A 21874-nucleotide genomic window follows, 5' to 3' on the forward strand; every position below is an offset into this window, starting at 1 on the left:
CATGTAAATATAATAATAACCACAGCAGCCAAGAAGAGTGCCTGACGAGCCCATTTGTAAGTAAGCTATTAAGACTTAACTGTACACTGTGTTCGTGTTTTCCTCCGGAAAAAATAAGTTCCGTTGGAGCAGCCTTTCAACGCCTCTCTCTGTCTCCCGCAAGCAAAGTTGACCCAGACAACAAAGTAAAGCTAGTTTTCGGCTACCAGCCCGACAGGGAACCGGACGTATTAGCCACAGGTCCCTTTACTACGGTTCGTACTACGTACCTTCAGTAACAGTAATAAATCACAGCAATAGGACATTCATGTAGTTGTAAACAGCATGATAATATATTAAGTATTCCAAAGTATTCAGAATACGTTACTCTCATTGAGTAACGTAACGGAATACATTACAGAATACATTTTGGGGCATGTATTCAGTATTCTGTAGTGGAATACATTTTAAAAGTAACCTTCCCAACACTGCGTATGCATGTATTATATCTGCTTAATGCAAGAGGTAGCGTTAAACCCTGATACTATAAAACGATTGTCTTGAGTATTTTTGGGCAGAGATCTACAGCTGATGTTGTGCAGTGTACATCCCCCACGTGTGTTCATTAAAATCATCGTTTGACTCATTATCCTGGACCAGTGTTGTTATTTGGATTTCCTCCTTAATATTTGAATCTTAACAAGCGTAAAGACTGGAAAGTGACATCTTATTGGTTGTAATAGCTATGTTCTTCCACAGGGCAGAGCTGTGCACAGTGAAGTAAAAACATTTCCCTGCACAGCCTTTAGCTGATGAACTTTTAATAAAAAGACATAACTGAGGCAAAAGTGAGTGGCTGTCAGGACTCCTGCCTGAGATTCTGTTTACCTTTAATCAGGAAAACTGAGATGACAGGAAAACATCAACCCCCCCACACACACACTGCTTTATTCTTCACCTCCACTTTCATCTGGATAGTTCACAAGGAACAAGAACAAACTGTCTGGTTAGTGATTATTAATATCTGTAACTTTATTCAAAAACAATTTACAAAGTGCTCTAAAAGATTAGCAAAAAACTGAACACTAAATTCAAATCACAGAGAAACAGTTTCAGTTTATTTGTGAAGTTATTTGATTGTAATAGTCATTTGGCCCAAACGTCAGATTATATAAAGACAATACATATATAGTACCCAATGTACATTATCGTACTAAACGCCCTAAAGTTATACTTGAAATTCTAACACAAAAACATGCTAATCCAATATATGAAGTCAGTGACAACTAGAAATAATAGCACCTCGATTACAAGTTTGAAAAATCTACACAGTGTTCCAAATCAAACATATGTTAGTAGCAAATGTTGTGTTAGAGTCCCCTGAAGACAGAGAAAGATGTTGACATTTTTAAAGCGCTTTGAATATTATTCCAGATTTGTGGACCTCTACATGGTCACACTGTAGACAAAAAATAATACAAAGAAATAAAAAAGGTCTTATAACAGACACATTAAAGTGATGGTGAGGTCCTTGTCCTTTATTGAACATCGAGGTGTTTCCTGCATGTGGACGTCTTATGGCCTGAGCTCTTATTGGCGTTTGGGCATGTGAGTTATACATGAGTTCTGTGCAGACAATGTGGTGTTAACAAACACCGGCTATTAATTTCTGCCTCATTTCCCTGATATATTCTTCTTTCCTCTCTCAGGTGCTCATTAAACAAAACTGTGTCTTAAAACTGTGTCACTGCATTTCTTTGTGTTCTTAACTTTTACTGTAAAAATATATTCAGTAAACCACATTTAGCTGTTTTGGCTCTTTAGTTTTATGGAGTCTGTGAGGACAGGATTTTGGGAGTGGGTGACAGAACGAACTGTTCAGAGGTGTGTGTAAGACCCTAACCCTGCTTTCTGGTTTTAACTTAAAAATTCATCCAGATGTCTAGAAAGGAGAGCTGCACCATCCAAAGTGGGATGGATGCCATCTTCCTCAATAAGACCAGGGTTTTTGCTGAAGGTTTGCCAGTTATCTATGAATACCACACTGTTTTCTGAGCACCACTCCAACAGCCAGCGGTTCAGTGACAGCATGGTCTCATTGGGGAAGGGACCAGAGAAAGCTACAGTGTCTGACATTGTTCTGGCAAAGTTACAAACAGATTCAATACTATTTTTAGAGTCCTCAAATTGCTGTAGCTGGATATCATTACTGCCAACATGAATTACAATCTTTCGAAATCTAGCCAACAGTCTCAGATTAGCCTCAATGACAGGTGCTGTTGCTCCTGGAATGCATTTGATCATGTTTCCTGGAGTCTCTAGCTGCACATTTCTGAGTGCAGAGTCGCCAATAACCAGAGTTGTTTCTACAATGTGTAGATTGTCTAGACTGGTTATGAGATCTTCATCTGAGTTCTCCTCTTCCTCAGTCGTCTGCAGTTGTTGGCATTCTTCCTCACTTGAGGACCTCTCTCCAGTACTTTTTGGTTTAAGAATGGTCTTTAAATATTTATATAATTCCTTCTTTTCTCCTCTCAGTGTTTTCTCTAGTTGTTTAATTGTGTCTTTATCTGCCAGCCGATGAAGGAGAGGTCCACAGTAAAGTCTGACAAAGCAGAAAATCACAGTTAAAGTTGATGAAGTGTGTTAAACATCTGTGGAGCACATCATTAGTCTGGGGTTTACCGTGCACACTGAGGTTCTGGTAGAGGGGAACACAGCAGCTGGTTCAGGTGGAGGCTCTGCCTCATGCAGCACTGCCATTGGCTGAAAGCATGAGCCACACATGGCTGCCAGTTACTCACACCTTCATCCTTTAAAGCTTTCATCCTCCTCTCAAACTCGTCCTCTACAGACAAAATAAGACAAAGTTTTGGTGCCACAGAACCAGAGACCAGCAGCAGTTTCTCTTCTTGTTCAGGCTGATGTGGGAGCAACAGTGCTGCTGCTGTCACATAAAATCTGTTTAAGGGAAATCTGATTACAGGAACTCTGACTGCAGTCCATCTGCTGACTGCTTGTTCCCAATAAAGTGGCCTGTAGCTATGCATTTCATTGTAGATATCCATCATGTTACCCCGTGAGACTAACCTGGACCATCGGACTCACACACAAACCACAGCAGGAGAGCGTGGAGGCAGTTTACAGTTTCAGGTTTTGAATGGTGTTGTAGCTTCTTAAACCAGAAAACAGTCACACATGCTGGCAGCTTCAGCTGGTCGGGGATGTTTTCTAAGTCTGAAGTCTGAACCTTGTTACGGGTCCGAAATTGAGGATGAGAGTAAAACAATGATGGTCCAGAAGAGGTCAATCAAACAATTGATTTTAATGAATGCACGCAGCGTGGAGAGGTGCAAACTGCAAAGCAGTTGTACATCTCTACCCAAAATACACTCTAGATTGCTTTTATAACATCAGGGTATTGTAACGCCCCTTCTTGCGTTTACAAGCACATAATTTGCATGTACAGAACATTCATGTATTTTAAGAATTAACTGCAACATAGAGGTTCCTCCTTGTGGCATACTCTTAAGAATATGGTGATGATCTAAGGCCTTTGAGGTCACCATGGACTGGACATCCTTCCGTCACCTGTAACTAGGCAAACTCAAATGCAACAAGAAGCTGAATACATTCAGGCCTTTGCTCAGGTACTATTTTACTGTAACAATATACTCAGCATATGAGTTATGATATATATATATTTAACTCAATCATTTTAAAGTAGTTATAACTGCACCTGTAATAAACATGTTAATATTTAATTATGATAACCCCTATAATATAAATTATAACATAATGCCAGCAGCTTCAATAAACACTTTGATGAAATGATAATTAATGCAATGATAAGATGATGGTTATGTAAAATAATCCCTGTAATTCCACAATTCCCTCTCTTGACGTCTTCCAAAGACGTCACTACACCATTCCCAGGTCCACTACCTTCGCTCTGACCCTCTCTTGCCGCCCCCTGACTCAGCAAATCAGACAACAACCTCATGTCCTCTAGGTGGTCCAGCAATAAAACACCAGCCCCCACTTGAAAACACTTCATGCTTAAGTGGTCTCTGCTCCTTTTCTGGGTCCCTCTCTAGTGGAAATCTTCTCCTGTAAGGGATAGAAAACAAACAACCTTTCTCTGCTATACCTTACTAACTTACTGTGTTCATCTCAGGTTCCTGTCATTATTCAAAGTTGGTTCACAATATCATATCAGGCCAAATCACAAACCCTACTGCCACGTCTACTTTGTTAAGCTCTTCAGCTAGACTCTGTACCGGTTTGCCAATCTGTGTGTACATGTCTCTACACTTTTAATGTCTAAATGCACATCTGGATGTATGTGCACTTGTATGTCTATCTGCATCTATGAGTCAATGATTTGTCAGATATAAGGCGTTAATGTGAGAAATGTTTCCTGACTATTAACTCCTGATACTCAAGGAACTTTCCTGTTTGCCGAACTTCCTAGGTTTGGCCTTTTACACTTTTACTAAAGAAATTTTAACAGAGCCCAAAGAGATTTTTATTTTGCTCCTGTGCTTGACAGGTTAAGCGAAGTTGTTTTTTGTTTTGTTTTGAAATTTTTCCCTTCTGTGTGTGTGTGTGTACATAAGTAAGAATATGATAATCAACATAAGATCCCTGGTTTGCAAATGATTTTCTGCCCCCGCTGCAGGGCAACATCATGTGGTGGTGAGTCTATGTTGGCTAGTTTAATACAGATATGTAACAGTTGCTTGATTGCATGGCCCACTCAGAGTTGCACAGTTTTAATGTATGTGGAGAATTCAATACACATTTCTTGGCTAATTATTTTCCCAATAAAAGTGAAATCAAACATTACATTTGATTTTACTTATGTATTATCCTGTTCTGGGCTCTATCCATTATATTAACTTTATTTAATCTCAATACTCTTTATGTGTGTGAGCAACGCTTTTAGTCTTATTAAACACAACCCAAGTAAAATGCACACCATCCCCATGTCAGCCTAAATCTCCGCTAAAAAGCACACTTCAAAGTTTTCTATCTGGATTTACGCCTCTTTTGGCCTCAAGCATATACATAACATGCCAAGGTTACTGTTAATGCCCGTTAGACAAGTTTCCATTATCTACAACATTTTGTTTCACCCGGCTCACCCTCACACATTTCCTGTTCACTTATTGCATATTTATCTTTAACACCATTTACCTCAGTGGTTGCTAAGCAGAAACAAAGCAACCTGTGGTCCACCTTTACCCTGTAAAATAAACTCATATCATGTTTGTGTCTGTAAGCATGTTTTGCATTCATTCATTACACTCCCCGCCATTCCTGCAAGTTAGGAGCTGTAAAGTTGAAAGCTACATCAAGTCCAGGCCTTTGGCCTGGCCTATATATAAATCATGTGTGTTTGTAAGCGCGCATGCAATTAACCTGCTATGTTCTCATCTTCCCTCAACATGTATCACCTGGACACTCTCACCAGTGAAGCTTAAAACCCTCTTGGATAGAACATCAACTCTAAACAAGCACAGTTATGCATTGTGTATAAAATTAACTCAATCATTTTAAAGTAGTTATAACTGCACCTGTAATAAACATGTTAATATTTAATTATGATAACCCCTATAATATAAATTATAACATAATGCCAGCAGCTTCAATAAACACTTTGATGAAATGATAATTACTGCAATGATAAGATGATGGTTATGTAAAATAATCCCTGTAATTCCACAACCTGCAGAGCTTGTTCAAACACCCTGCGACGCAAACCCTCAGGAGCCTGCACAGAGAGGTACCACACAGACAAGATGCTCACATGTACCACAGAAACATGCCTACCTGTCAGAGTAATTAAACACATATTTAATGATTAACCTCAGTACCTTATGCAGGTGCTTTAGTTTCAGTTGTTTCTGTTCATCACTGCTGGGAAGTATTGATGGGACACGGTAGTCTTTGATCTCTTCTCCATCCCTGCCATATTCAGTAATCTCACCTCCTGTTAACAGTCCATAGAAGTACTGTCTGATGCGGTAAGCAGCTTTGTAGCTACTGTGCTGTGAAAAGTCCTCCACAAGTGGGGTCAGCAGAATTGTCTTCTGATCCACAACACTTGTGGTGAAACTGGTGAGTTCTCCACGCTCAACTTTTTCACACACCCATGGTGGCAACTTAGAACTTGTTTTTTCTGGTTTAACATATTTTTTAATGGCGAGTTTGAATGTTTGGTTCTCTTCTTTGCCAACATGATTTAAAGCTTCACTCAGAGCACGTTCTCTCTTCTGTGAGTCGTCCAAGCCATCCAGGTTCACTTTACTTAAAAAGCCGAGCATACCATCCAGTCTTTTAATGCTGTTCACACCAGCTGAAGATGATTCCTTTGCAAAAGCACCATTGTCTTCTAATCTTGAATAATCATTTCCTGCTATTGAAGCAAAGACTGGCATGAGAGCAGGGTCCAATTTAAAACGCTCACAAAACTTTGAACATGTGTAGAGCTTAGCAGGAATTTTTCCATTCTTTTCTTTTTTCCACTCAAAGTTGTCGAGATAAAGGAAACCTTTGTGCACATCAAAGATGTAAAAATCTTTGTCAATGGACAGAACAGCACATTGTTTCTGATTTGCCTCGGAAACAACCTCAGGGTCTGCCTCTCCTAAACACACTTTAAACTCTATGCCTTTTTCTCTTAAGATTTCTATGAAGACATCTTTGACCAGAGGTGGTAACACATTATATGCCTCTGGTAAAGTGCCATCAGGCTCAGTCTCTGCTATTTTCTTTGCTTTTTTCAGTTTATATTTTAGACGAGACACATTGTGTTCATGCTTCTCGGTGTGTGAGCCTCCATCCAGGATGACGTACGGATTGACTTCACAGTCCTGCAGAGTCTTAAAGAACTGACAGACCTCATGTTTGAATCCGGGATAATCTCCTCCACAGCGCTGGTCCAGCTTTGGATCGGACGTATAATACAAAGAATAGTACAGAGCTTTACCATCAATGATGAGACCTGTTTTTTCTACCTTAACTTCTTCGCAGAGACACAAATCATCTATCATTTTCTTTAATGTTGAAACCTCCATGATTCCTTAAAGTGTGGATGAAGATGAGCGGTGGTTATTGTGCTAATGCCTCTGTGTCTGCAGATATTTGTACACCTACTAGAGTGCACACCCACACCGACACAACCAGTCAAACCTGTTTTGACTAATTTAACATACCTAACTTACTCTTTTGGTTTCATTTCTTTATTCTTCATGTTGTGATTTTCTGTTTCATTTCACTTTGTGGAGCAAAATCAAATGTGTTTCATCAACTTTACAGCTGTTAAAAATGTGATGACAATGTGATGTGATGGATACAAAGTACCTTTGTATCCATCACAAAGGCTCAACCCTGCCATGTACTGGAAACTGCTGCAACACCAGCGTCACCATCCACAGTGAAGCCAGCATTATATAACCATGGACTGTGAGCATGCTGACTAAGAAAGAAGCAACTGCTCCAAAATCGACATCTTGAAGCCCAAGTGAAAGTCGCAGCTCCTCGTCATGAACGAGTGAAATGTATTTTGGAGAAAGGTTAAATGTGTCATGGAGAGTGGAATGAGAGGACTCAGGTACGAGACTCCTTGCAAAGTGATGGTGAATTTATTTACAGTGGAAATAAGGCAACAGTTCGACTCTGTAATCCAAAAGAATAATTCCCTCTCTTGCAAGTTCTTCTTCTGTTCCCTGCATCCTGGAGACTCTCTTGTTCACAATCTTGAAACACTAAATCACAGCTGCGCTACCTGGCTTAGCTCAATGTTCCAGCGCTGGCTGTCATCCGACCACACCATTAAATAGGTCTGCTTCGGGACGGCAAATTATTAGTAGCAGCTGGCAAAGCGATTAAGCACACATCCGGCGACTCCAGTGCGGGACACTACTCCAGGGTCTGCTGCCATTCCGTGCCACAGCTCCCGGAAGTACATGTTCCCACATCACAACAAAGAAAACACACACACACACACAGGACAGAGAGGAGAAAACAGCACACAAAGTGCACACAAACACAACCCAAACTGGCAGATCGATCGGTGAGGACCTTCTGGCCATGACAAAATACAAACAACAGCCGAGGGAAAGAAGTATTGCCTGGTAGCAGTAATGTTTTCTAAGTGGGTAGAAGCATTCCCCACAAAAAGTGCAGACAGCAGTGCAGTGGCAAAAGGCCTCCTGTCAAAAATCATTCCCGGGTGGGGTATCCCAGGGAAAATCACAAGTGACAGTGGCACTCACGTTGTGAACCAGGTATTAAAGGAAATCAGTGAGTGACTAGGTTTTATTGATCCCAGTTCTTTTATTCTTCTACTGGACAGAGAAGACGTGACTCAGTCTGGTCAAGGTATTTATAATCATTTTATTCAATCATTATCTTCATGGAAGAGAGATGTGCACGGTGCTAAGCATCAGCAGATCTGAAGAGCCGTCCTTGGATCTGTTACATTTATAATTTCAGCGTTCCTCATCTAGCCCCCACTCCTCCTGTTACTGTGGTACTCTGTTCAACTTACACGTCATACACAGTTTCGGTCAAAACAACTTCTTTACCTCTGCCCTTACTTAATGTGTATGTGTTGCTGGTCTGGTCTTCCTAGTTCCGCTTTTTCTGTCTGCACATCCGCATCCTGTTATTAATAAACTGCCTCTGCAGCTCTGCACAAAACTTCCTGTTCTGCACAGTTTCCTGTTCTGCACAGTGTTTCGGTCTTGCTCAGCAAGCTATGACATTTGACACACTTTATGACTGAAAGATGGCCTGTTTTAATACACAAGCCGGCATAAAACAAAATAATCCGAAAATAAGCACTAAGAAAAGTACATTTATCCTAACAGTTTCAAATTGCAAACACCATTGTGGATATCACCCACAATCTGGAGGTGCTGTGGAGAGAATAAACGGCTCCTTAAAGTCCAAGCCGGTGAAGTGCTTTGAAGAAACTGGCCTCACATGGCCAAAAGCACTTTCCCTTGTGCTGATGTACGTGTGCATGCGGACCAGACTCCCTGCACACCTCAGCCCTTATGAGGTGTTGTATGGACAGCCTGCCAGAGTGGGGGCAGAACCCCCGAAATGGACAGGCATGTCCACAGAGTTGTGCAACAGTGAAATGATTGTGTACTGTCAAAGTCTCTCCTGGACCCTCTCACAGGTACACTGAGCAGTAAAAGTAGCCCTGCCTAGACCAGCAGAAGGACCCCTGCACCCATTTAGACAAGGCAACTGGATACTGGTGAAGGATTTTGGGAAGAGACATTGGAAGGCAAAGCAGTGGCTGGGCCCATTCCAAGTCCTGCTGATCACACAAACAGCGGTGAAGGTTGGAGAACGAACTACTTGGATACATGCAAGTCACTGCAAGCTGTTTGCAGGAGAGCCACCAGTAGAAGAAGATCAACCTAATAAGACACACGGGGCAGAATAATCCCTGCACCTCATCCAGGTACTAGGCAGTCTACCCTCTACCTGGAGCAATGCGCCAGACTGAGAAGATTAACAGTTGAGCACCACACAAAGGCCCCAGGATGCCCGTGCAGCAAGAAGTGCTACCTGGGAGACGAGAGACTGAGCACAATGGACACATTAAACAACACTACTTGAATTCGACCACCCAGCCTTTCAGTTTTGATCGGCGCGATGCAACAGATTCTGAAGGCCACAAGGGAAAGTGAGTCTCCCAGATTTCACCCACCGCTATTACAGGCTGAAGAATATATTAAATATAGTGAGAGTAAGGATGACTGTGATGAGTGAAATCATTTTCCTGACGCTGTAAGAATGATGCATATTGTGAAACTTCTTCAGGTTCGCAATGTTGCTGATGTGATTCACAGAATGATAGGAAGAGAAATCCCTGTTATTAGTGATTGGCAAGTAATCAAGAGGATGGGAATTGTATTGGGATTTCTCTTTAATGTATTGTCTTGATGAAAATGCTTTGATGTCACTCAGTTTTAGTGTGTATGGTTCACACCTTATTCACGCTGGGAAACAGATCGTGGGAGCCTGGTGAGTGTCTCTTGGGAAATGGAAGCGCACACAGGAAGGTTTGACCCCAGAGTGGGGGAGATTCTCACAGGTGATAGAGGTCTTCTGTTCAGAGCAAAGGTGTGAACTACAACTGTAAAAGCCTTTTGCTCCATAATTGTTTAAAAGGGACCTAAACTGTTGATTATCAGAGACAGTCCGAAAGTCTTTTTCCATGGCCTCTCCAAACTGCTCCCACACCCAAGTTTTCACTTCAGCTACTGCCTGCACTGCGTTCTACTTGGCCTATCGGTACATAGCAGCTGCTTCCCAAGTTCCACAGGCTAACTAAGACCAATAGGACTCCTTCTTCAGCCTGGTGGCTCCCCTCAGCTCTGGTGTCCACCATTTGGTTCAGGGATTACCACCACTACAGGCACCAACCACCTTGTGGTCACAGTTCAGAACAGCGGTTTTGGCAATGGAGATGCTTAACATTGTCCACTCAATGTCCCCAGTCTCCCTCGAAATGTTTAAGCTCTGCCAGAGGTGTGCGTTGAAGATCTCACGGACCAGGGCCTCTGCTAGACGTTCCCAGCACACCCTCAATGTACGTTTGGGTGCGCCAGGTCTATCCAGCGTCCTCCCCCGCCACCTGATCAAACTCACCACCAGGTGGTGATCAGTTGACAGCTCAGCCTGCCTCTTTACCCGAGTGTCCAAAACATAAGGCCTTAGGTGTGGTGGTACGATTACAATATCGATCATTGACTTGCGGCCTAGAGTGTCCTGGTACCATGTGCACTTATGGACACTCTTATGTTCGAACATGGTGTATATTATGGCCAAACTGTGGTTTGCACAGAAGTCCAATAACAGAACACCGCTCGGGTTCAGATCAGGGAGGCCGTTCCTCCCAATCACGCCCCTCCAGATCTCGCTGTCATTGCCCATGTGAGCATTGAAGTCTCCCAGCAGGGCAACAGAGTCCCCAGGAAGAGCACCCTCCAGTACCCCACCCACAGACTCCAAGAAGGCTGGGTACTCTGAACCGCCACTAGGGCATTAGAGCAGACGACGGTCAGCAACCGTTCCCCAACCCAGAGTCGAAGGGAAGAAACCCACTGGGAGAAACCCCAACATGCAGGAAGTAAGCCGAGGGGATACCAAGACACCCACCCCAGCCCGCCGCCCCTCACCAGGGGCAACTCCAGACTGAGACAGAGTCCCAAGCCATGTGTTGAGGTGAGCCTGACTATATCTAGCCGGTACCTGTGTGAGCAGCAAAATAATCTCTGAGGTCTAAAAGTCAAATCAGTAGAGATGAACATTCAACAGGACAATCAAATAGAAGTGAGTCACATCTGAACACAGAGACACACACAGGGAAATAAAATACAAATTTAATGTAAATGAAAGAGGAAGAAAGCAGAGAAATGTTCCAGTGTCCAGTCAAATGAACTGAAGAGCCCCTCCCAGCTGTGCTGCTGGGTCTGCTCTGTTCCTTCTTCCCTTCTCATGAATAAATGGGAGTTGTTGTTAAAGGACAGCATGAAGAGTCTGGATCAGACTGCTTCTTGCTCTGCAGGTCCTCACTTCTGCTAAACAGGAGACCACAAGGTCACCTGCACATTATGACTCAAGTAAAATCCTCACGTGTGCATATCTATATATATATATATATATATATATATATATATATATATATATATATATATATATATATATCCTTCCTCTTGTGTCAGGGTCTGCACCGACCCGTTTTAAATTTTAAATGCATACAAGAATCACATAAATTTGTCTATTGCATCAAGGCTTTTTGACTTTGTCAGGAACCTTTATTTCAACAAAATAAAACAAAAAAAAATTTTCATTGCTGAATTATAAAATGGTCTGGTAGAAATAATGACCTTTGTGTCGTTAGGGTCGGTTTTGACCCAGTTATGATAATACGATGATAAAGCAATAATTGGAGCTAAAACTGAAATCCTAAGTGCACTGCCAGCTGACACACTGACAACCAGCTCCTCTTCTAGTCATGTGAGCTTTCTCATTTTGCGTGGCTTTCCAGTATACCTGCACAAAAACAAAACAAACAAAGACGGGCATCTCCAGACATGTCAGGTCAATTCTCTTATTTGAGTGGTCATTTGACTTGCAGAGTGCACATTTACAATTTGTAGCATGCAAAAATGAGAAGAAGATTTACAGTGAGCCAAGTTCTGGATCATATTTTTAGTGAAAATGAAGGAGAGGACACAGAGCAGCATAGCGATTCAGATGAGCAGGTTTCTGAGGAGGAAGACAATGTGGAGTATTATCCAGAAGACACAGACACATCTGATGAGTCAGATGAGGAAGTTACTGGTGCTGAAGCTGCTCCTGCTGAAAGATTCAAGTCCAAAAATGGTAAGATCTTTTGGAGCTCAGTACCTCATGAGCAGGGCAGCTACTGCAAATATCATCAACATGACCCCTGGAATCACAAGGTTTGCTCTGACCAAAGTCAGTGACATCAAGAGATGTTTTGAGCAATTTATGCCATTGTCACTAAAAAGAATCATCATTACTATGACAAACCTTGAAGGGAAAAAAGTCCATGGCCACATGTGAAAAGACATTGATGAGGAATACCTGGATGCTTTCATTGGTGTTCTTCTTCTTGCTGGAGTGTACAGATCCTGCAATGAGGCCACTGATAGTCTATGGGACGCATCGACAGGTAGAAATATTTTCCGGGCAACAATGTCACTTCACACATTTCAAATGATATCAAGAGTCCTCAGATTTGACAACAGAGAGAACAGAGTGAGACCTGACAAGCTTGCTCCCATCAGGGATGTCTGGGAGAGATGGGTGCAGCTCCTTCCGCTGATGTTCAATCCAGGGCCAGAGGTGACAGTGGATGAATGTCTTGTTCCTTTTCGAGGAAAATCCCCCTTCCGGCAATACATACCCAGTAAGCCAGGGAACTACGGCATAAAAATCTGGGCAACCTCTGACGCAAGAACCAGCTATGCCTGGAATCTGCAGATTTACACAGACAAAGCTGCAAGTGGCATCCCTGAGAAAAACTAAGGAAAACGTGTGGTCCTCGATATGACCACTAGACTGCAGGGTCACAATATCACTTGTGACAATTTTTTTACCAGCTATGACCTCGGACAAGAACTTCTCAAGAGGAAACTTACCATGGTGGGAACAGTGAAGAAAAATAAACCTGAGTTGCCTGCTGAAATCTTGCAGGTGAAGGGCAGGGCTCCACTTTCCTCAAAGTTTGCTTTTACAGACACCACCACTGTCGTCTCATATTGTCCAAAAAGAAACCAAAATGTGATACTCATGTCTACTCTTCACAAAGATGCAGCTGTATCATCAGGAAGTGACAAAAAGCCCACAATTATCCACGGCTATAACAAAAACAAAGGAGGAGTGGACAACCTGGACAAGCTGACAGCCACGTACACATGCCAGAGAATGACCAGAAGATGGCCAATGGTTGTGTTTTACAACATCCTTGATGTGTCTGCATATAATGCATTTGTGTTGTGGAGCCACATCCACGAAGGGTGGAACTCAACCAAAAAAAACAAGCGGAGACTGTTTCTTGAAGAGTTAAGAAATTCCCTTGTCAAGCCACACATTAGGCGAAGGGAAAGGGTGCCCCGAGACCAAGATGCTGCAGCCTTTTTCAGACAGCTGCAGAGCTCACCCAGCACTCCATCCATACCATCAGCAACACAGAGAGAATCTGCATCAGCATCCTCCTCAGCCAGCCCTGCCTCAACATCAACCAGAACAGCCCCAGTCCCAGTCAGGCCTGCCGCTTTCTGTGAATCAATGCAAGTCTTTCTAGATAGACAGATCTTTAATAATCCCTCAGGTAGGTTCCTCTGGGACAGTCACAGATAGAGACACCAATTCTGACGTCCTTTGAAAGTTTTCATCACTCGTCATGTACACAGATGTTAATTCTACATATTCCTAGTACTGAACTCTAAATCAATATGAAGAAAATGCTCCTACTAATCTGCATATATGTTGATATCAAATCCTTTTCCAGCACATGGATAAATCTCTATAAATCTTTCAGTCTGATCAGAATGGGCACAGTGTTGTTATTGCAGCACTCCCTGATGTTTGAAAAGCTAAATGTCCATTTTAAAGTGCTCGTGTGTAGGATTGTGTTTCCTTCCTTTGTGCAGTTCTTACAGTAAACATGTTTGCATGTTTCCTGTTCCCCTGATGCTTCTTCCTGTTGGATAAAGTTGGTTTGAATAACATGTTCTTATAGGTTTCAATGAACTTCAAACTGGGATCCACTTACAAAACTGTCTCATTTTATTGGAACGATCCACATTTGCATCCATTCACGGTACATTTGACATCTGAACACGTTTGTACACATGATGAAAGGACAGATGGTGTTTGTGTGTCCTTCTTAAACTTAGTGTGAATGTTTCATCATGTAGAACTACTTAGAACAAAGTCTTTGGGAACATTTGGAGAACACGTTTAGGAAAGTAACATCCTGGTAGAACATTTTCTTAAAGCAAAGCAGAGCTGCAACATGACTGTGAGGATTCACAATAATAAAGTCACAATACTTTATTATTATGAAGACTAAAGTGCACCTTAATGCTGCCAATGAATACACATGTTCTTTGTGAAAGCATGAGCACAGCTGACATGCACCACACTGACCCCACTCGCCCCATTTCTTCATCCACTTCTTGCTCTTGTGCTTGAAATGAGACGCAGACGCAGCAAAAGTCAGAGGCTCTAAAATCCACAAAAAGGGGGCTTGTTAGATCAGGATATTGATGTGATCCATAGAAAACATGGATAATACACCACTTTATTTGAAGACATCTGTAGCACTGCCTCAGGATGTTTCCACAGACTCCTCTGTGCACCTAAAGAAAAGGTCAAAGGTCAGCAGCACATGTAGTTGGGACAATTCTTCATTTACAAACAACAGTCGCACAAACTACACAGTTATTTTCCTCCAATTAGGACTTTTCACTTGCAGAAATGGTCCTGTGTGATTTGTAGGCTGTGATATAAAAACTAGTTCCTAATGGCAGCGATTCACTCAGTAAACATGTGTTTCCTTCACCAACCTCACACACAGATCCAATAAGATCAGGAAGTGGGCAGTATAGTACAATATGTGTTATTTTGTACTGTGCTGCCCAAACTAAAGATCTGCTGAAGTGTTGGAAATGATTCAGATGTTTATTTTGGACGATACAGCAGAAGATCAGACATGAAAGTGGAGATAACACAGAAGACCTGCAGCAAAGGGTCAGAGGTCAGACTGGGCCACGTGATTCAACAATGAGCCAATGATCATCAAGTAGTGACTAAAGCAGAGCCCTGACGTTCTGACATTTATCACACAGTTAGAACAAATGTCTGCTGATGACTTCATCTCATGAAATGACTGATAGATGTCAATTCATTGATCAGCTGAGCTGCTGATCTTCATCGTGCACAGAAACATTCAGCTTGTTTCAATCAGTAAATAACTCCCACTACTCTCAGTTTGAACTGTTCCCACTCAAAATGCTGTCAGAACAATGATCATTGTAGAACTTCACAAACATCACGTGTTGTTTTCCACATGTAAGATCAGCAAACATACAGAAACTTCCTGTTGCCACACACGGCCTCTAAAATCTCTTCCACGCTTTCTGTCTGAAGTCCACTCTCTGTGTCGGATCCACAGGAAACAACAAGATCTTATTAACATGGTTTTCAATGTGTCTCCTTCCAAAAAGTCCAACCAATGAACAAATGTGTATATTTGTGGAGGCCGAACAAAAGCATGACACATTTCTCTGTTTCTATAAACTGGTGTCAAACACAAATATGAAGAGTTTCATTGACAGACTCCAAAATGCCCCCGCAGTGAATCACAGGGAAATCCTACAGTGTGGCAGAGAATCTTAATGGCTCCAACATCAACACATCCACAATGTTGGATCCAGTTCTACCTCACAGAGTTACTAAGACACACCCTCTGCCAGCATTACAACAGCTCCACCTGCTTCACCTGCCTCCTCAGCCTCTGTACACCTGAAGAGAAAAGAAAGGCTCCAAAAGCTCAAATCTACAAAGGATTCATGAAGTTTCCTCCAACAATAACATGTTTGCCTTCCACAGTGTGCTGTTAGACACCACTGTACCTCTGCCATTTCAAAAAGAGCAGCTTGGGAACATTTTGGCTCCAAACACTTTGTGTTTAACTTCCTAATCTTTGTTTTCTTTGTGAACAACATCTGGAGCTTTTTGACTCATAGAAACATCATTTTGTTCTTTAGATGACAGCAGATTGGGACTGAATAATCAATCACTATCAAACCAATAAAGACGCTGATTTTACAGGAACTTTGTTGGAGAAGCTGTAAAGACATGAAACTGGTGGAGATCCCAAACCAGTTGATAGTGCTGATTATTCCAAATAAAGCTGTTTTCCATTTGAGATGAAATGACTTTCTGTCCTGATATATAATAAAGATGTGAGTTGTTTTTGAGCCCCTGTATTAAAAGTAGATCCAGTTTAAAGTCAGCTTGAGTTTGATGTCTTTATGTCAAAGCTGCTCATGATGTTGAGCTGCTGATGGAATAAAAACAGGTAAAAATCTGCCTCAATATAAAAGCATGTAGTCCAGACTTAAATGTAGCCTATTGTTAGCTGAGGTCCACACACAGTGTTTGACAGTGTAAACTGTGTGAAAGGGCTGCTGGTGGAGCTCACTAGGATGAGCAGGTGACCATGTGCCACGAGGTGGAGAGCAGCTGGCCTGGCTTTGATTCTGACCACGCCCCCTTTCTCTCTCCCTCTGCTTTGCTGTCACTTATCTTCACTGCTCTGTCCAATAAAGCTGAAAAAGGCCCCAAATCAAAGAAATCTGCTGCAGCCTCTGAAATGTCTTCTGTTTCCTTCCCGACGGCTTTTTCACCGTCAGCCCATCAGACAGTCCAGCAGCATTTATGATGATGTCATGATGTTGCAGAGACTGCTATGGTGGCCTCCCATGACCCCCAGCCTCATCTACACTGAGATGCAGACATTTGAAAAGCAGACGACTGAATAATAGTCCAACACAACAGTCTGTGTACAGACACACACTGAGCTATAGAGCTATACAACCATATTAATAAATACAGGAAGCCAGACAGAAAAGAGGAACTTGTATCATACAAGGAGTTGTTGAAACTGTGTGACGTGTAAAGTACCAAAATAACACCTATATGAGAAACATTTTATGATTCTAATGTTAGAGATCCTGCAACTGGCATTTGGGCTGTGCAGGGGTCTCTCTCTTCCGGAAGATGATTGAATAAAAAGAAATATAAATGTTTTGACCACTATGAGTCGGGTTTTCTCTGTTCTATCATGGGGATCAAAGAACCGGGTTTTAATACTGCCTACCCTTTAAAAAATCCACAATCCATCTATACATCTGCCCCTTAATACCCAATTTACGAATTTTAATTAACAAACCTCTCCACATCATGTCATAAGCCTTCTCTATATCAAAAAACAGACACACTCACACACAGCCACCACACACTCTTTATTTACTTGAGCCCTCCTAATTTCATGCTCCAAACAAAGTACTGGATCCATAGTACTTCCCCCTCTTCTAAATCTATTTTGATATTTAGATATAAACCCTCTGCTTTCTATAAAATACATTAATCTCTCATTTATCATACTCTCCACAACTTTACAAATGTGTGACGTTAAAGCTATCGCCCTGTAATTACCTGGCTTGGTGCCATCCCTCCCGGGCTTACGTATAGGCACCACCACAGCCTCTTTCCAACTTTGTGGCAGCTTCTCACCCTCCCAAACCCTATTATACAACTCCACTAACTGCTCTTTTGCTGACTCGCTCAGATGGTCTAACATAATATAGCACACCTGATCCTTCCCTGGCTGTGATAACTTATGTTTCCAGAGCACTCGATGTAACTCTGACTTATTAAAAGGTATATTTAAAAGATCATCCATATCCTCCACCATATCAAATAAATCTATATTCTCTATAATTGTCCTTTCTTTCCCCCTACGCCCTTCGTCACTAACATTCCCTGTGTTATGGATTTTAACAAATGCTTTTGCCAACATTTTAACCTTTTCTTCATCCTTAACTGCTGTTACCTCTTCAACCTTCAAGATTGGATAACCATATTCCCTTTTTAAACCATTCATTCTTCTAATCATAGCCCATACGCTGTGAATTTATGTCTCCTTCCCCACTGAATTACAAAAACCCCTCCAGAAGGCCCTCTTTGCATTTTTAATCGTTCTTCTTACCTTGGCTTGTAACTGCTTAAATTCAACAAGATTCTAATAGCTAAGTTTCCCCTTTAATTTCTTAAAAGCCTTATTTAGACATTTAATCACCTTATCGCACTTTGTCCACCATTGCACAATCTTCCTTTTCCCACTACCCCCTTTTCTCTTGATCGCTCTGCTTTCCGCTTCTAAAATGGCTTTACAAATTGAATCATTTAAATCATCCACCCGTACATCCATATCAATCTTTTGAAATTCTTGTTCACTGATTACCCTAAATACATCCCAAATAGCCTCACTAAAACACCATCTCTTCACTCCCCCTATAACCTGTCTCTCAATGCTCAGTTTCACCTCAATCATTATAGGATAATGATCACTCCCTATTGTTGTCATTTTCAGTACCTCCCATGAACATAGGCCTGCCAATGAATCGGACACTAACGTAAGATCAATAGCTGACTCAATCCCTGTTCTTACATTAACCCTAGTACCACTCCCATCATTCAAAGACACATAATTCTTTAAATCCAACAACTCCTCAATCACTTCCCCATTCCGATCACTACTAAAGCCCCATAAAGAACTGTGAGAATTAAAGTCCCCAAACCAGATCACTTTCCCCCTTAAATATGTATCCAGTTCCTCCACTTCTATTAGCTTGCCACCTGGATTATAAAATTTTACCACTGTAATGCTCCCAATTCCTCCCCAAATTTCCAATACTATATACTCGAACTGTTTACCAATAGCTACCACTCTATATTGAATCTCTCGTTTCACAAATGTCACACAACCTCCTCCACTACCCTCCGTCCTATCCCTCTGAACCCCATCATATCCTTTGATAACAAAATCCAAATTAGGCTTCAGCCTCCTGTACACAGATTATATCTTTTTTCTCTTTGAATTTCTCAATAAATCCTTTAAACTCGTGACCGTTTGCAATCAAACTTCTAGCATTCGACTGTAAAATAATCAGATTGTCCTCTCCCCTGATCCTTCCACTCTCCCTTCCCATCCAAGTCTTTTATTAATTATCTCCCAAGATATGTCTTTAATCCCGAAAAACCTCTCTGCCCCTTTCACTATTATTTTGATTTTCTCTATCTTATGCTTCACTTGATCTGAACAATTTATGGTAAGTTCCATGCACTTGAACAACTTCCGGAGTTAACCCTGTCTGAACTTTTCCCGGTCCATTTCCTCCCCTGTGAACCCTCCTGACTGCCTCAGCATAACTTATGTTGTGAGTAACCTTGACCTGCTCAACCTCCATGGCCTTCTTCCTTACCTCACAGCCTCCAAAACTCACCCTATGCTGCCACCCACAGTTACTGCATTTATCCTGAACATTATCTCCACACTCCTCAAATCTGTGCTCACCCCCACACTTGGGACACTTCTGCTTCCCCTTACAGACTACAGCAATACGTCCATATCTCTGGCATTTATAGCACTTAAGGGGCGGTGGCACGAATACTCTCACAGGAAAGCTCATGCGCCCTATTTTAACCCTGTCCGGCAACACAGTACCTTCAAATTCCAACAAAACTGACAAACTACCAACCCTTTCCCCATTAACAGTTTTTAACAGTCTCTTTACTCTGCTGACCTTGCCTCCCTGAATACACCGCTTTAATTTCTCCAAATCCTCTTCTACTGTGATACCTGTAATCACCCCTCTGGTTGTTTTACTGTCTCCCAATACACTTCTCTCCTGTACTGTCTTTTTACAGATACTTTCAGCACTCAACTCCTTGTTCTTCTGTTCATCTGACTTGACCACTACCAATAAATTCCCATCCCTTAGAATCTTAGCTAGAAGAACCTCTCCAAACTTCTTTTTCAATTCTCTAGATACCGCTATTGGTCTCAACTGCATTTCCTCATCCTCCCTCCTGAATTTCAAAATTATCTTAAATTCCTCCCTCACCGTCTTCTTCTTCGTGACCCTGGTCCCTTCATCCGAGCTGTTCTGATCTTCCCCCACCAGCAACCGGAGTCCGTTCACCAAAATCCATATCATCATCCTCATCTACAAGAGACGCCATTCCATCCAGTCACATACCAGTTCATGCCAACTGCCACGATCCGTGATTCAAATCCGTAGTCCAAAGTCCAAAAACTAATCAATTCACTTAAGCCATATAGAATGTCCACCTTCAAATTTCCCGCACTCAATGGAACTTGCGTCCACAAACAGGTCTCGTCCTGAATCTTCTTCTTCTTCTTCTCCTACATTTTAATGGTGGTTGGCAAAACAACTTTTAGGTGCATTTACCACCACCTTCTGGAAAGGAGTGTGGGTCGGAACGGTGTTGTAATCTACAGTCTCGGATACACACCCGTCAATCTTAAAAAGCCAAATACTGCCTTATAAACAACATCCACTGCATCCCTTTGAAATATTTCTCTCACCCTTAGGTGAACACTACTTTCCTGCAATTCAGACTTCAATCTTCGTCCTGAATCTGGTAGAGACTGGCTTTAAACAGGGCCATCAATTTCCCTTCCATTAGCCCAGCCAGTACCACTCACTTGAACTGAGGGATCCAAAACTCTACACAGATGATTAAAAAGACACAAACCTCTTCACACTACTACACATTTACAGAACTAAATGGCTGTATTGAAGAAAAGAAAAAAAGATTCAACAAATCCCTTTAAACCTTAACATAAACAAAAGGAAGCATTTCTATGGAAAAAGAAACACCTCCACTTGGTTCGACCTACTGATATCAGGTGTGACATCATCAGGACTTTAAAATGAGGAAATGCTAGACGGGCGTTTTCCCACACCTGACCCTCATGAAGACTGAAAAGACAGAAGAAAGTAATTATGAACAAATGACTTAACATAACATAACATAATAAAATATAAAGAATTATGTAACTGAGTATTTGCCTTAATTTGCAGAATGTTTGATTTGCCTGCAACAGAACGCCTACACAAACAAACCCGGGATAGTGAGTGCAGCAGTGTTATTTGACAAATAGCAAACCATAGCAAATAAATAGAAACAGATTAATGTGTATAACATGCAAAAAAAGGTCAACACATATGGGACAAATGGAGAGCATTGCAACTGCTCATCCACTTTGTCACGGGCTGCTACTAGATTTTCATTTTCAACATTGAAAAAAACAGGATATAAACAGATTGGCTGTAGATGTTTAGTAAAGGTAATTACAAGGGAATCCAACCGAATAAAAAGCTGTCAGTTCTTGCTGTGCATCTGTTGCTACAATTACACACCTGTGGATGAAGCAGGTATGTAATGTATATTTCAAAACTTAAAAGTATTATTATGCCATGTCTTTTTCTTCGTCTGCGTGCCACTTTTGTGCTCCTTTTTCCCTCCGGGTGCAGGTGTCTATTTCCGAATAAGGGTTATATTTATGGGTGTTTTTGTGCTGCTTTTTCTATTGGACATGATGGTTATCAAAACCAAACATGCTAAATTTGGCAAGCGCAGGAGACACGACACGGAGGACATTTGTCCAACTCGAGCGGTGGACGCGATACGCGCGAATGCACAAAATGCACCACACAAACTGACGTGTGTA

At 41.7% G+C, this 21874-nt stretch overlaps 1 protein-coding gene across 1 annotated transcript; it reads right to left on the reverse strand.

Moving 5' to 3' along the window:
• Window positions 1-986: 986 nt before the first annotated feature.
• Window positions 987-7079, reverse strand: LOC109197048 (protein asteroid homolog 1-like). The gene is made up of 5 exons (XM_019352085.2): window positions 5859-7079; window positions 5711-5755; window positions 3070-3229; window positions 2665-2827; window positions 987-2584 (listed from the first exon to the last, which is right to left on the reverse strand). The coding sequence occupies exons 1-5, from the start codon at window positions 7059-7061 to the stop codon at window positions 1897-1899; spliced, it is 2259 nt and encodes a 752-aa protein (XP_019207630.2). The 5' UTR covers window positions 7062-7079; the 3' UTR covers window positions 987-1896.
• Between the last annotated feature and the right edge of the window lie 14795 nt (window positions 7080-21874).

This window comes from Oreochromis niloticus, linkage group LG3 (assembly GCF_001858045.2).
Source record: "Oreochromis niloticus isolate F11D_XX linkage group LG3, O_niloticus_UMD_NMBU, whole genome shotgun sequence".
Taxonomy (NCBI): domain Eukaryota; kingdom Metazoa; phylum Chordata; class Actinopteri; order Cichliformes; family Cichlidae; genus Oreochromis; species Oreochromis niloticus.